Source organism: Schistocerca americana, chromosome 8 (assembly GCF_021461395.2).
Source record: "Schistocerca americana isolate TAMUIC-IGC-003095 chromosome 8, iqSchAmer2.1, whole genome shotgun sequence".
Lineage (NCBI taxonomy): Eukaryota > Metazoa > Arthropoda > Insecta > Orthoptera > Acrididae > Schistocerca > Schistocerca americana.
In genome coordinates this window covers 185158956-185173733 of record NC_060126.1, presented here as the reverse complement: position 1 = coordinate 185173733, position 14778 = coordinate 185158956, and the positions used below count along the sequence as shown (strand labels likewise).

The 14778-nt window shown below is 37.7% G+C and overlaps 1 protein-coding gene across 1 annotated transcript in view; it reads left to right on the top strand.

The window, feature by feature from the left end:
* LOC124545165 (DNA-directed RNA polymerase III subunit RPC2) overlaps window positions 1-14778 on the top strand; it is a 192022-nt gene that overhangs the window by 143598 nt on the left and 33646 nt on the right. Inside the window, exons 14-17 of the mRNA XM_047124000.1 lie at window positions 4261-4464; window positions 8225-8434; window positions 8831-9012; window positions 10651-10894. Coding sequence (XP_046979956.1) covers window positions 4261-4464; window positions 8225-8434; window positions 8831-9012; window positions 10651-10894 — 840 coding nt within the window. The remainder of the gene's footprint in view (window positions 1-4260; window positions 4465-8224; window positions 8435-8830; window positions 9013-10650; window positions 10895-14778) is intronic.

Below are 14778 nucleotides of genomic sequence, written 5' to 3'. Positions count from 1 at the left end.
ACAGGACCGAGGTTGCCCATGTGATAATTTGTTTGGGGGGGGGGGGGGGGAGGCAGGCAGGGGAGCCAAAATGTGGGGTTAGATGTGGTATCATCCAGTGGAAGTCCTTACAAGTACAGCTCTATGTAGCGCAACATAGCTTTGTCATAACTGACAACAAGCTTCTGATGTCGGACACTTTCTGCTAGTACATCAACGGAAGCCAAACATTTGCACACATTCACTCAATGTGGATGTTACTTAACATATTCAGGTATATTGTTTTAGAACACTTTGAAATTATACATAAAAATGTATTTGTGAGTTTCTTAGAATATGGCATGAGATCCAGAAATTAGTTGCTGATGACTACTACAGATTTTGAAAGATGATAGTTCTGGACCACCAATTTCTGCTTCCTTCAGATAAACAATCACATATAGTTTTTACTGCAAATTCTTCAAACAATGGGGAGTGCTGCTTTACTTAACAACGCATGCAGAATTATGACAGATTGTTTGAAATCTACTCCTGCCAAATGGATTTACCATCTTGCAGGAGTAGCACCTTCTCCCATTCGAAGAGAAATTGTGATGAATAAGGAATGAAAAAAAGGGGAATAAGAACAAACCCATCCACTGTGTAGGAATAAACCGTATTCACAGTGATTGAAGTCAAGGAAGAGTTTCCTTAGAACATTAGAGGTATTTACTATCGTTGCTGAAAATGCTAGGGTACAACTTTGGAGGGATAAGACTTCCCTCCCCTCTGACTGGAAAAAGAGTTTCTGAAATTCTGCCTCCAGGATATGAGGAGGAATGGGTGACCTGGAAATCTATGAATAGGCTGAGATCAGGAGTGGGTAGATCAAAAGTTAATCTTGCAAGATGGGTTTACAGTACAGTAAATGTGAGTGTGAGGAGGTGTAGACTGTTCAGCACATGCTTCAGTGTCGACTGTGTCAAGCCTCCTGTATTGCAGAAAACCACCATCAAGCGACAGAAAATGGACTGGGAGTGGCCACGTTTTGGTCAAAGACTATATGATATGTTAACTATGCACCTATGTATGTTTTTGATGTGAGAATAAATAAATAAATAAATGTAACAGAAAGAAACATTCCACATGAGAAAAATATATTAAAAAAGATGCTGTGACTTACCAAACGAGAAAGACACCTGTATATGTGCGGATGGATATGTGTGTGTGTGCGAGTGTATACCTGTCCCTTTTTCCCCCGAAGCTAAGTCTTTCCACTCCTGGGATTGGAACGACTCCTTACCCATCCCTTAAAACTCACATCCTTTCATCTTTCCCTCTGCTTCCCTCTTTCCTGATGAAGCAACCGTGGGTTGCGAAAGCTTGAAATTTGTGTGCGTGTTTGTGTGTTTTTTATTGTGTCTATCTACCAGCGCTTTTTCGTTTGGTAGGTTACAGCATCTTTTTTAATATAAAGTGTGTTACAAAAAGGCATGGCCAAACTTACAGAAAACATTCCTCACACACAAAGAAAGAAAACATGTTATGTGGACATGTGTCCGGAAATGCTTACTTTCCATGTTAGAGCTCATTTTATTACTTATCTTCAAATCACATTAATCATGGAATGGAAACACACAGCAACAGAACGTACCAGCGTGACTTCAAACACTTTGTTACAGGAAATGTTCAAAATGTCCTCCGTCAGCGAGGATACATGCATCCACCCTCCGTCGCATGGAATCCCTGATGCACTGATGCAACCCTGGAGAATGGCATATTGTATCACAGCCGTCCACAATACGAGCACGAAGAGTCGCTACATTTGGTGCCGGGGTTGCGTAGACAAGAGCTTTCAAATGCCCCCATAAATGAAAGTCAAGAGGGTTGAGTTCAGGAGAGCGTGGAGGCCATGGAATTGGTCCGCCTCTACCAATCCATCAGTCACCGAATCTGTTGTTGAGAAGTGTCCGATCACTTCGACTGAAATGTGCAGGAGTTCCATCGTGCATGAACCACATGTTGTGTCGTACTTGTAAAGGAACATGTTCTAGCAGTACAGGTAGAGTATCCCGTATGAAATCATGATAACGTGCTCCATTGAGCGTAGGTGGAAGAACAAACTAAAAAGAGCTCTAACATGGAAATTAAGCGTTTCCGGACACATGTCCACATAACATCTTTTATTTATTTGTGTGTGAGGAATGTCTCCTGAAAGTTTGGCCGTACCTTTTTGTAACACCTTGTATAAATAAATAAATACATAAATATATCTAAAAAGAAAGATGATGAGACTTACCAAACAAAAGCGCTGGCAGGTCGATAGACACACAAACAAACACAAACATACACACAAAATTCAAGCTTTCGCAACAAACAGTTGCTTCATCAGGAAAGAGGGAAGGAGAGGGAAAGACGAAAGGATGTGGGTTTTAAGGGATGTCTGCTTGTGTCTGTGTATGTGGAAACTCTTTGCCTTTACAAATGTCTGCTTGTGTCTGTGTATGTGCGGATGGGTGTGTGTGTGTGTGTGTGTGTGTGTGTGTGTGTGTGTGTTACCCCTAAGGTAAGTCTTTCCGCTCCCGGGATTGGAATGACTCCTTACCCTCTCCCTTAAATCCCACATCCTTTCGTCTTTCCCTCTCCTTCCCTCTTTCCTGATGAAGCAACTGTTTGTTGCGAAAGCTTGAATTTTGTGTGTATGTTTGTGTTTGTTTGTGCGTCTATCGACCTGCCAGCGCTTTTGTTTGGTAAGTCTCATCATCTTTGTTTTTAGATATATTTTTCCCACGTGGAATGTTTCCCTCTACTATAAATACATAAATATAAACTTTGAAATATCATAGTGGTAATGACTTCAATGTCATGGTGCAATGTGAGACAGTAAAATTCAGAAGAATCAGATATTTTTATTGAATAGTTTCCGTGCAGTCATTTGAGAATAATTACAGAGTGAAAAATCTGCAGTTCTCCATTTTTTATGCAAACAGTAAAACATTTTTCAAAAAATTATTTCAATAGAGGATCCAACTTTGCTTCATTTGCATGAACTTACTTGACACTGTTGTTTGAATTTTATACAGAAATTTACATAGTGGCCTGTAAACAAATTTAACACCATGCCAGACAAGTTGTCTGACTGTAGATACTTACAATTAGTACTGCCCATGCGAATCTAGGTGGGGTTGCTAGTTTTTAATATTCTGGAAGACAAATGTTAACTTCTAATAGTCATAAAAGAGTTCCAGTTATATCCCTGTTAAAAACTTTGTGCTTTTACTGAAATATTAGGCCATGGTTCTCATACTCTATAAAGAATAACAATGTGTTATTTTAACTATTTTATTGAAATCATTGAATATTTACAACACGAGTGGAGGAGGAAAGTCCTTGTACTTTAATACAGCAAACAAACTGAAAATGCACACCTCAAAAGTTTTTACGTTAGTACTGATATAAAAGGACAGGTTACTTTATGGATTTGACACAAATATTTATCTGAAAAAGCAAAATGTAAATATCTTTTACTTTTCCTGACCAAGTCAATAACTTTTTCCTGAAAAGTCGGGTTTTTCGACCTTTTCCTGTGGATCCTAAGAAGACACAAACTTGACGGACCGTCAATGCCAGTTGTACTTCTGAGCCACATCTTCACTCTACGCAGTGTGCTGAAGGGGCACTTAATGGTGCAAGTTGTGGGGAGGGGGGGTGGAGGTTTCTTCCATTCTACTGTATTAAGCTTCCCAGATGCTTGAGACACTCTACCTTCCTCACTCATTCCCCAGCAATTGTTATTCCAGTTGAGACACTTATGCTTCATTGTTTTGATCGTAATTTTTCACTTACTTGGACAAATTTCGTCCGTATCAGTGTACTATTCATTGCTATACATTCCATTGCTCCTGTACTTCCTCCTTGTTTCCTCAGATTATCTCCAAATACCATCGAAAATAAGTTCCAGCCAGTAATTCTGTCTCGTAATTTTATAGTTTATTGAAAGAAGTCATTTGTTTTTAAAATGTCTAGCAGAGTTTGTACAGTGAACTGAAGGGCACATTTTCTACTCTTTATTCATAAATATGTATTCAAATCAAACCAATACCAGTTGTTTAAAGCCCATGCAGAAGATTTAAGTGAAACAGTACATAAATGTATTTAAAGGAATGGCAGATTAGATCTTGCTGCACATAACTAATGATTGTCTTGAAACAATATAGTTCTCAAGTGTAATTATGTACTATGCTTGTGTTAATGTATTTGTTTGCTGAACCAGTATAACTTCATTCATTTATGCTTTTGAAGGTCTTGTGGAGTTTCTTGATGTGAATGAGGAGAATGATAGTCACATTGCATTGTCTGAAGCTACCATTGATCCTCGACTCACAACCCATCTCGAGATTGAACCATTCACTCTGTTGGGTGTTTGTGCTGGACTTGTTCCTTATCCACACCACAACCAAAGTCCAAGAAATACATACCAGTGTGCTATGGGGAAGCAAGCCATGGGTATGTATAAAACTTCTTGCAAGGTTTTTATTTTTCATATTGCAGATAAATAACATTTACGCTTTTATAAAATGGAAAAACTTATACAAGCTGCTCTTAGGGGTCCTTGGATTCTGGAGAGACATAGGAACTTGCAAGGCAATACTGAACCTCCAACTTATTTTAGAAGATAGACTGAAGACAAACCTACATTTATAAATTTAGATAAAACTGTTGACCATGTTGACCAGGATAAAATCCTTGAAAATCTGAATCTAGCAGGGGTAAAATGCAGGGAGTGATATAAGAATCAAAGGATATGAAAAGGGGGGGGGGGGGGGGCAGTAGCTGAGAAGGAAAAGAGATGGGGCTGTAGCCTACCCCAGTATTATTCAGTCTGTACATTAACAAGCAGTAAAGAAAGAAAACCAAGGAGAAAGTTAGGTTGGGAATTAAAGTTCAGGGATAAAAAAACAAAAAGACTTTATGATTTGCAAATGACATTGTAATTCTGTCAGACAGAGGAAGAACTTCAAAAATCAGTTGAATAAAGCGGATAGTATTTTGAAAAGAGGTTATAAGATGAATATCGACAACAGTAAAACTATGGCTGAAGTAGAGTAAAATACAGATTGGCCCAAGCAAAAAATGCATTTCTGCAAAAGAGAAGTTTGTTAAGATTGAATACAAATTTAAGTGTTAGGAGGTATTTTCTGAAGGTTTTTGGAGTGTAGTGTTGTACAGAAGTGAAACATGGGTGATAAACAGTTCAACAGGAACAGAATAGAAGCTCTGGTCAGATTGGATAACTGAGGAGGAAGGAGTGACTTGAACTGGGGGGAAAAGAAATTTATGGCAGAATTTGATTAAAGGAAGTACTTGGTTGACAGGACAGATAATGAGTTATCAAGTTGTCAGTTTGGTAATGGAGTGATAGCTGGAGAGTAAAAATTAGAGAGAGAACAAGGCTTGAGTGAGGTAACCAGGTTCAAAACAGGTGTAGCTTTCAGTATCTTTGCAGAGATGAAGAGGCACGCATAGAATAGACTAACATAGAGAGCTGCATCAAACCAATCTTCGGGCTGAAGGCCACAACAACACAGTGATCTTGAACTACAAGAAAATTGTGGAGGTTGTTCAGTGACATTTTCTGAGTATTTTAGTGCAAAAGATTCATTGTCATCAGTGACTAATTACAGAGTAACTGCATTTAGTTTTGAGAACAATAGACTGGTTGTGATGGTCCTTTTCATGACCAGCTTAGTCATCACATGTGTTACCAATGAACTTCTTCTGTGGGAACTTTAGGATCCTAGGTTATGAGGCCTCTGTGGATCCTCACTTGGATCTAATTGCTAGGACTTTTGCAGTCACAGAAGTTGTATGCCAAACTCCTGTTATTGTTGAGCATGTAAGACAGTCAACATTGTGTCACTGTACACATTGCTGCGATCATTGTGATTGACAGTTTGAACAGTACTTATAATGGAACATCCTGCATTTTTTAATATGTTGTATACTCATGGAACAAATTGAACTCATTGCAATAAAAGTGTTTGTTTTGTCTGAGGTTTTTGGATTACTTTGTTTTTCGAATTGTATATTTTGGTGATTGCATGATTACAGGCTTTTTCCACTGTTGTGAAGACATTTCCAGAGAAACAAAGGTAACTGGATAACAAATCAAATAAATCATAATTACATTATTACTCTGTTAGAGGCCTCTGTAGGCCACAGGTCTCCTATACCAAAGAACCCCTGAATAACCACCAAATTTTGTCAGTGGAATTTGGGTTCATGCAGTGTAAGTAGGAATAGGAAAAATTCATGAAAATGATTGGTTTTTAGTAAAACAACACAAAATTTTTGATTTTTGTGACACATAGTGAAATTTGTCATTTTATAGTATAAAAATGTTATAGATCTGAGACGACAGCTTAACGATATTTGTAACTGATAGTTGCTGAACATTGACATTACATTTTCCTTTCTTTTTTTCATGAAGATGAGGTTCATACATAATCTTAAAATGACAGTTCATTCCCTACATAACGACGTATGAAGTGGTGTGAAAAGTAGCACTGAAATAGGAAAAAAATAACAATGGAATTGGCAAGAAATAGCACCAAAATTGGCAAATAAATAACACTGACCTTGAGATAAATCACTGAATCTGGCAAGAGGTAACACAAAATTTGACGATACATAAAACCGAATGTGGCAAAAAAATAATGCTGTATTTGGGAAAAGAATAGCACCATATTTGGAAAAAATACCCTAATGTTGGCAAAAATAACACTAAATTTGGAGAAAAGTAACACCTAATTTGGTAAAAAGTAACACATAATTTGGCAACATTAATTTAAAATTGGGCAAAAAGAGGAAACACTCAGAATTTGGTAAAGAAATAAAACTTTTAATTTTGCAAAAGAACAAGGAAGGTCAACAAAAAATAACATCAAAATTGTCAAAAAAATACCAAAATTCATAACAAATAGCACAGATATATACAAAAATAGCACCAAAATTCGCAAAAAATAGCACCAAAATTTGCAAAAAAATGGGATTGAAATTTGAAAAAAATTGCACCGAAATTTGCAGAAAATACACTGAAATTTCCAGAAAATAGCACCAAAATTTGTTAAAAATAGCACCGAAATTCGCAAAAAATACCACCGAAATTGAAAGAAAATGGGAGACAAATAACACTGAAACTGGAGACAAATAACATGGGGGGAGGGGGGGGGGATGCCAAAAGAGACAAAATAAAATAACATAGAATTTGGCAACAAGATGGCACTTAGTGTGGCAAAAAACACTTGATTAGGTGAAAAATAACACCAAATTTGGCCACAAAATAAAATGATTTTTTCTTGTCCCTGTAGTATAAGTGTGCCTTTATGTACAGGTATGTGACCAGTCCAAGTGTAATTTCTTGTACGCTTTTTTTGGTGTTTACAATTAATTGTGGCCTACATGTTGTACTATGATCATTGCTTCATTAGAGGTTCCCTCCCCACCCCCACCTTGCCTCTCTCCTCCCCTCCCAAACTGCAGATACAGAATCAGCCCCTGATGTGTTCAGTGTCTATAGAAGTAGGAATCATGGGGAAAGAATCACACACTGCCTGCCGGCAGCCACCAAGGAGATTCAGCCCATGCTGCTTGCTCTATCTTTTGTTGGCCCTCAGATAGCTGGGACATACTTCCTTCCTTATTGCTACATGGACTTAGGTCCCCACACACATTAAACTTATTCTTCTCATCCTGGCGTCAAACTGCGGTAACCTACTGTCCCCTCACCCTCCATTCTTTTTGTTGTGATTGTCTGCAACTCAACGTGTCATTTTTACTGTGAATAGCAGTCTGTAGTTTTCTTAATATTGTTGATATCCAACCTGGACTTCCCATTGTTTATTAGGTCCTTATAAGTTACTCTTCTAATGTGACGACCTCTTGGTCTCATCAAGACTGACTGACTGCATAACAGATTTTTCTGGGTGCACCTAATTGCATTTCTTGAAGGAATAAACCATTATTTATCAAATGAAAATTTCTCTTTCTCCTTTAATGCTCTCAGAGGTTGCTCACACCTAGTCTGTCCTGATTGGGCACACACTATGTGGCTGTACACTTACAACCATTATCATAAAATCTATTGTGGTAGTCTTATATTTGACAGTACAAAATTTTTCTTTTTACATTATTTAATTAGTATAGTTTTAAGAATAAGCTTAGTTTTAAGAATAAATGTGACCTAATCTAACAATCTTCTTCATAGGTACAATTGGTTATAACCAACGAAATCGGATAGATACATTGCTGTATAATTTGGTATACCCACAGGCGCCTATGGTGAAGTCTCATACAATTGAACTGACAAACTTTGATAAAATTCCAGCGGGACAAAATGCAATTGTAGCTGTTATGAGCTACAGTGGTTATGACATTGAGGATGCCCTAATAATAAATAAAGCATCCATCGATAGAGGTACAGTAAGTGAATCTCATTTGTTGGTCATATTTAATTAAACTGTACCAAGGATTTTACTTAATTCTTTGAAACTCACTTGAATATTCAAAAACTACTATGATGTAACTGTGTAAATGTAGCCCTACTCCCCCAAGTTGTTCCAGAAGGGGTTGGGATGCATTCAGATAATTCAGTATTACAAATTGTTTGATTATCGTGTGTGTCACTTGTAAACTTCAGTTATACATTTACATTTATATTTCAAAGAAAGCCATTTTAACTAATAGCAAATTTTTCCAAAAGAATTAACCGCAAATTACTGTTTTACTCTCTGCAAACTGCTTAACTAACTCATGTTTCCTATAATGGCTAAAACTCTTTCACGTAATACTTATCAAAATTTTACGTTCATAGGTTACGGACGATGCCTTGTTTATCGAAATGCTAAATGTACTCTTAAACGTTATGCAAATCAGACGTATGACCGTATTTTGGGTCCCCTGGTTGACCCAGAAACAAAGAAACCAGCATGGCAACATACTTGTTTAGATGCTGACGGCATTGCTTCACCAGGAGAGAAAGTGGAAAACAGACAGGTATGTGAATACGATCTCAAAAAAGTGTACATTGTGATTCTGATTCAGTATGTATGTCACAGGTTCAGCTAGTTGCTATTCTTCGTCATGTTTTATGTGGTCTTTAAAAAAGCATTTATGTGAGGTATGTCAGGGATTTATGTGAGGTATGTCAGGGAGACGTAACAATAAGTGAGAAACAAAAGGAAACGCAGTGTGTATATATGCGGAACTTTCATGTGGATTGTTCATAAACATGAACTGCTAAAAATTTTTACTGATCTTTTTGGAGACTATCGGCTCTTTCATGACACAGTAGTCACATCACTTGTCACATCCAGCTGCACTGACAACTTGATAGATCTTTTGTTGCTTAAACCCTTTTCATGCATTCATCTATATGAGAGGCATAATCGCTGTCTTTACTTTTTCTCACTCAGCACATGTTTGTTGTTTATTCAACTATATCTACTACAGGCCTGTCTGACAGGTAATTACTTAGGAAACCTTGAGTGGTTACCCATTGTCTATAAAATTTGTACCTGCCATGGATTTACTTCTCTGTCTCTTTCTGCCTGTTAAATTCTTCCTCCAAACATATGTCAGTTGTACGAGAAATCGTACTACTACCTTCCTTTTTCTTTGTCATCAGTAAATTTCTTTGATACTATTTTGCAATTTTATGTTTATACTGAGATGATGCTGAAGTATGTGGGCCCTAACAATTACCTAAGTTTTGTTAATCATGGTCTGCTATTGTTTTTATAAAGGACAATATTAGCCATGCTCTAAATACTGTGAACTTATTAGCCTGCCACGTACGCTCCTGTTAATTTTTTGGTTAATGAGCACTCTTAGCATAAATTGCCACCACCACCACCACCACCACCACCACCACCACCCACCCCCCACCCCCCACCCCCCCTCAAAGAAAGAAAGAAAATTATTTCAGTGGTGTTTGCACTTCTATTTCTTCGACACTGCATTACTTGTTATGGTCATATACCAAGCAACTCAAAGTAAACACAGTGAGCAAGGTGTCACAGTGGTAAGACACTGAACTGTAATTTGGGAAACAGAAGTTTAAATCCTTGTCTGACCACTCTGACAATTTTTCCATGGTTTCTAAACATCGCTTAAAGCAAATGCCAGAAAGATTCCTGTGTTTTCTCAACATTGCTTAAAGCAAATTACAGAATAGTTCATTTAAAAAAGACAAGGTGAAATACCTTCACCAATACTAGTATTTGTCCAGTTCTAATATCATCATTAACAGGACACTAAATGACGGTTTCCCTGCCTTACTTCAAAGAATACTCTTGGGGGCAAAAATGCTATAGCAATGTATTGGGGTTTTCATCTAAAGCTAGACTCTTCAGTAACATAGATTTTAGATGTTGTTATGCAGAGATTAGTCTCTGACTGCATAGCACATGAAGTTTTGGAAGTAATTATACCACTGGTATTTCATTGTATGTTTAAAGCTTGCTCTACAGTTTGAAACTTTTTATTAGTAAAATTTCAAAACTATAACTTTAGGTGATTATTTTATAACTGCAGTCATATATTACATCACATTTAACTCTTGACTCCTTTAAGAATTTTGTATCATTTTCTTTTCAGTATCACTTAGTAGCCAATGCTGTTTCTCTCTTTTAGTGTCTTGTGAATAAGTCAATGCCAACAGTGACACTGAATCCAGTTAACACTGGGCAAGAGCAAGCTACAGAATACCGTGATGTTCCAATTAGTTATAAAGGTGCAGAGCCATCATATATTGAGAAAGTAATGGTTTCATCTAATAACGAAGAAGATTTCTTAATTAAAGTTTTGCTCAGACAAACAAGACGGCCTGAAATTGGTGACAAGTTCAGTAGCCGACATGGACAAAAGGGAGTAGTTGGTAAGATTACTTTCATTTTGCAGACTTTTGTATTATGCCATGTGGTGTAAGATAAAGTTGAAATTGCAGTATTTATTACTGTGTTGGAAAACAATGTTTAAAACCTACTGTTATCTTTTAGATGCATGAGATTACATGTTAGCCTCAAGTTTTGACACTCTCTGCTGAATGTTTAGGAGAAAAAAAGAAAAAAAAATTAAATGTGGTAAGACTAAAAGATCATCATATCAAATAATGATTTGCACTTGAAGTACAAAACAAATTGCAGGTCCTCTCTTAAGAAAACGTTTTGCAGGAAGGAATTGACACAGTTTGGTAAAAACATAAAAACAGCTTCCTAGATGTTGGAGTGAACATACAGAATAATCTCATTTTTACATTCCCAGAATTAATATTTTCCCACCATTTACAACATTTTTTATTACTCCCTTCCAATTTCCTATGACCACAATGTTAATCTGCACCCAATTTTGCTTCGTCATATCCATAGCTTATGCTTTGTGGCTAGTTGTTTGTAGAGAAAAACCTGACATTAACACTTTCGCTGCGGCATCGGTGCAGGCGCGCAACTCTCCAGTGCGGCCCGGTAACGTGCGAGTGCGGCCGGTAACACTCTGAAACGGCAGGTACCGCTCGGAGCCGACGCGCCTGAGCACACCTGAGCTACAGGCCGACGTCAAGACCTCGTAACATCTGTAGGATCATGTTCGATGCTGACTTAATGATGACACCTTATATGCATTACTTTTTCGTCGTCGATTTCCACACAATCGTCGTGATCCGTATCGTCAGATTCGGAACTGTCACGAAACAGATTCGAAAGCTGTGCATCTGCGCTATCATCACACTGCAATTCTTCTGCAGCCTCTAAATGACAATATCTGTGGTATGCCTCGTCCTCACTAGACAGAAAATCACTGTCGTCTAGTACACTAAGTAACTGTTTCACTGTCAATTTAACTCATTTCCTGCTCCTTTTTACGTAGCAAGGTCCTGGTGTCTGTTCATTAGCCGCCATTACGAACAATATACGTTAGATAACTGACCACACAAAACAAAATTTTACACGCTTTGATGCTAGCTTTGATGCTGCAACTAGACAGTAATCCGACAGTGAGCGCGGACGCTTATCGGCGTCAGACGCACTGGCTCGTGGATTCTTGTGACGCTTATAAGCGTCAGCCGCAGCGAAAGTGTTAAATGACATTGGAATGATGTTCACTGTTGAATAGTGTTTACAAACATTACGTGGTTAGGTTTCTAGACACCAGGGTGCTCTTCTCAGTGGATTTGAATCGGTAAACGTCTAAAAGTTGGAACAGTTCGTGCTATATCTTCTGCCACTGCCAAGCTCTGCTTGGTGTAGTGGCTGATGGGAGCAATTAGGTTTGTTTGGATAAAGATATCGTGCCCAATCACAACCAAACTGTCTCTAGTGTGCATGCACAGTTTTGTGATTGTAGTGGTCATTGTTAACTCCTTCGTCGAACCGTATTTAATTGTTTAACATGTTTTGTGATTTGGCCACTTGTAGCACTAGTGACATCTTCACTCACTTTGCATTGGACAAATGTTTATATAATTTAAAAACAGTACCAATTGTGTTTTCCTTCTTGCTGAGCAAAATGTGTCTGAGAGTCTTTCATCATTATCAAGTGCAGTTATTTACTTACATGTTTTTTGTGATGTGACACAAACTATCTATGTGATAATTTGCGTGTGTGTGGCCTTCTACATAACTGATACTTGTGTCAATATTTGCACTTGAAAATGAGAGAAAAATTCTCAAAATGTATCATGCTAAGCATGAAAAAATATATAACTGGTGCAGTGTTTCATTATTTAAACAATGAATGAGAGCTGCAATCTGTCCAAAAGCATCAAAATTGAGTCAGATGTTTCTACTTCCCAACTGTCAGTCCCAGTTACACCAACCGTTTTTATTAGATAATAAACAAGCCCGTGATGAGCATTTTGATGCCTGTGATGTACATATGTCATGCATAAAGTGCAAAAAATGCAATGGCGGTATCATACACGTAACTTGTACAGCCTATAATGTTATTTCCCACATTTTACATTTTCCCACATGTACACTATTTTTTGTAGTCCCTTGAAAAGAGTAAAACAACATTTCACTGTATTAGGATTTAAGATACATCGAAGGAAAGAACTAAAGCAAAAGTTAAATCTTTTTTATACAAAAGCTTATAAGATTGAAGTGCATAAAGAATAAATGGAGGCAAACAGAAGATTGGAAATAGGGATAAGATGAGATAAAAGGAAATGGATAGATGAGCAGGCACAGTTAACAAAATAAGCAGCAAGCCATGGAAATATAAAGGAGCTGTATGATATCACGAAATGACTCTCAGTGAAGAACTTTAGACTTGAAGGACCAGTTAAGAGCAAGGATCAGGTGATGATTACAGACAGGCACAGCTACATAGATGGAGGGAGCATTTCAAGGAGTTGTTAAATTATAAGGACAACCAAGAGGAACAGGTAAGAGATTCTCCAGAGGAAGTCAAAGCAGATCAACATATAAATGTGCAGTATCCCACAATACATGAAATTAGGAGGGCTTTAAGAAACGTAAAACAATGCAAAGGCTCCAAGCGTAGACAACACAGCACTGGAGCTGTTAAAAGCCAATATTTTAAGTACAGATGAAATCCTCCACCCCTTTCTGAAGCGTATTTGGCTTGAAGAGAAATCCTCGAGTGAGTAAAAAGGGGCTTGTTGGTAAAGTGCCCCCCCCCCCCCCCCCTAAAAAAAAAAGTTGTAACAACTGGTGTGGTATTACTTTGCTGTCAGTGCCCAGTCAAGTCTTCACCAGAGTTATTTTAAATAGGATTAAAGATTCAGTTGAAAATCAACTGTGTAAAGAACAAGCCAATACATTTGGGTGATCTTATTAATATCTTAGGATTATATTAGAGCAAAATGAAGAATTCCAGGCAATTGTGTACCTGGCATTCATTGACTTTGAAAAGGCCTTCAATTCTGTGAAACATCAAGTGCTGTGGCCAGTGTTATGGAAGTATGGTAAACCACAGAATATTCTAAACATCATTAGAGGTCTGTTCGCAAGGGAAATCTTACAGATCCAATAGAGGTAACAACTGGAGTTTGGCAGGATTGTATTTTATCACCAATGCTCTTCCTACTTGTCCTTGACTTAGTTACAAAAAAAGTCACAGGGGCAGGGGATGAGCAATCAAATGGGGGATCCATAAACATCTGGAGGATTTGGATTTCACAGACTACATAGTTTTACTAACTCAAAGGCTGACAGCTATGAAGGCTAAATTCAACTCACTGAAAAAAGAAGCAGTAATTGCTGGGCTCAAGATAAACATAGATAAAACAAAGGAAATGATGAATTCTGGGAGCATGAAAGTGCCTCTTCCTGTAGGGTAGCACCAAGTGGAGATTGTCAGTTCATTTCTGTATCTGGGTAGTGTGGTGACAGAAAATGGTGGAGCCAGAGATAATGTGAAGAATAACATAAAGAGGGCAAATGCTGCATTCATATAACTGTATAAAGTGTGGAGAAACAGAAACATCACATGCAAAACTAAAATTCGCATTTTTAATGAAAATGTGAAGGCTGTCCTGTATACCAGTGAAAGTTGGAAAGTAGGTGAAAAGACAGCATTACAGTTACAGTGCTTCATGAATAATTGTCTCCAGCACTTAGTAAATATCTGGTGGCCACAAAAAAAAGTAATGAAGATCTCTGGAGAAAAGCAGACCAGACACTTGTAGAAGAATGAATATGTGAGAGAAAGTGGATATGGCTGGGGCACATATTGAGAAAGCCAGCTGGGACAATTGAAAAGAAGGCACTGGAATGAAATTTGCAAGGAACAAGGAATAGA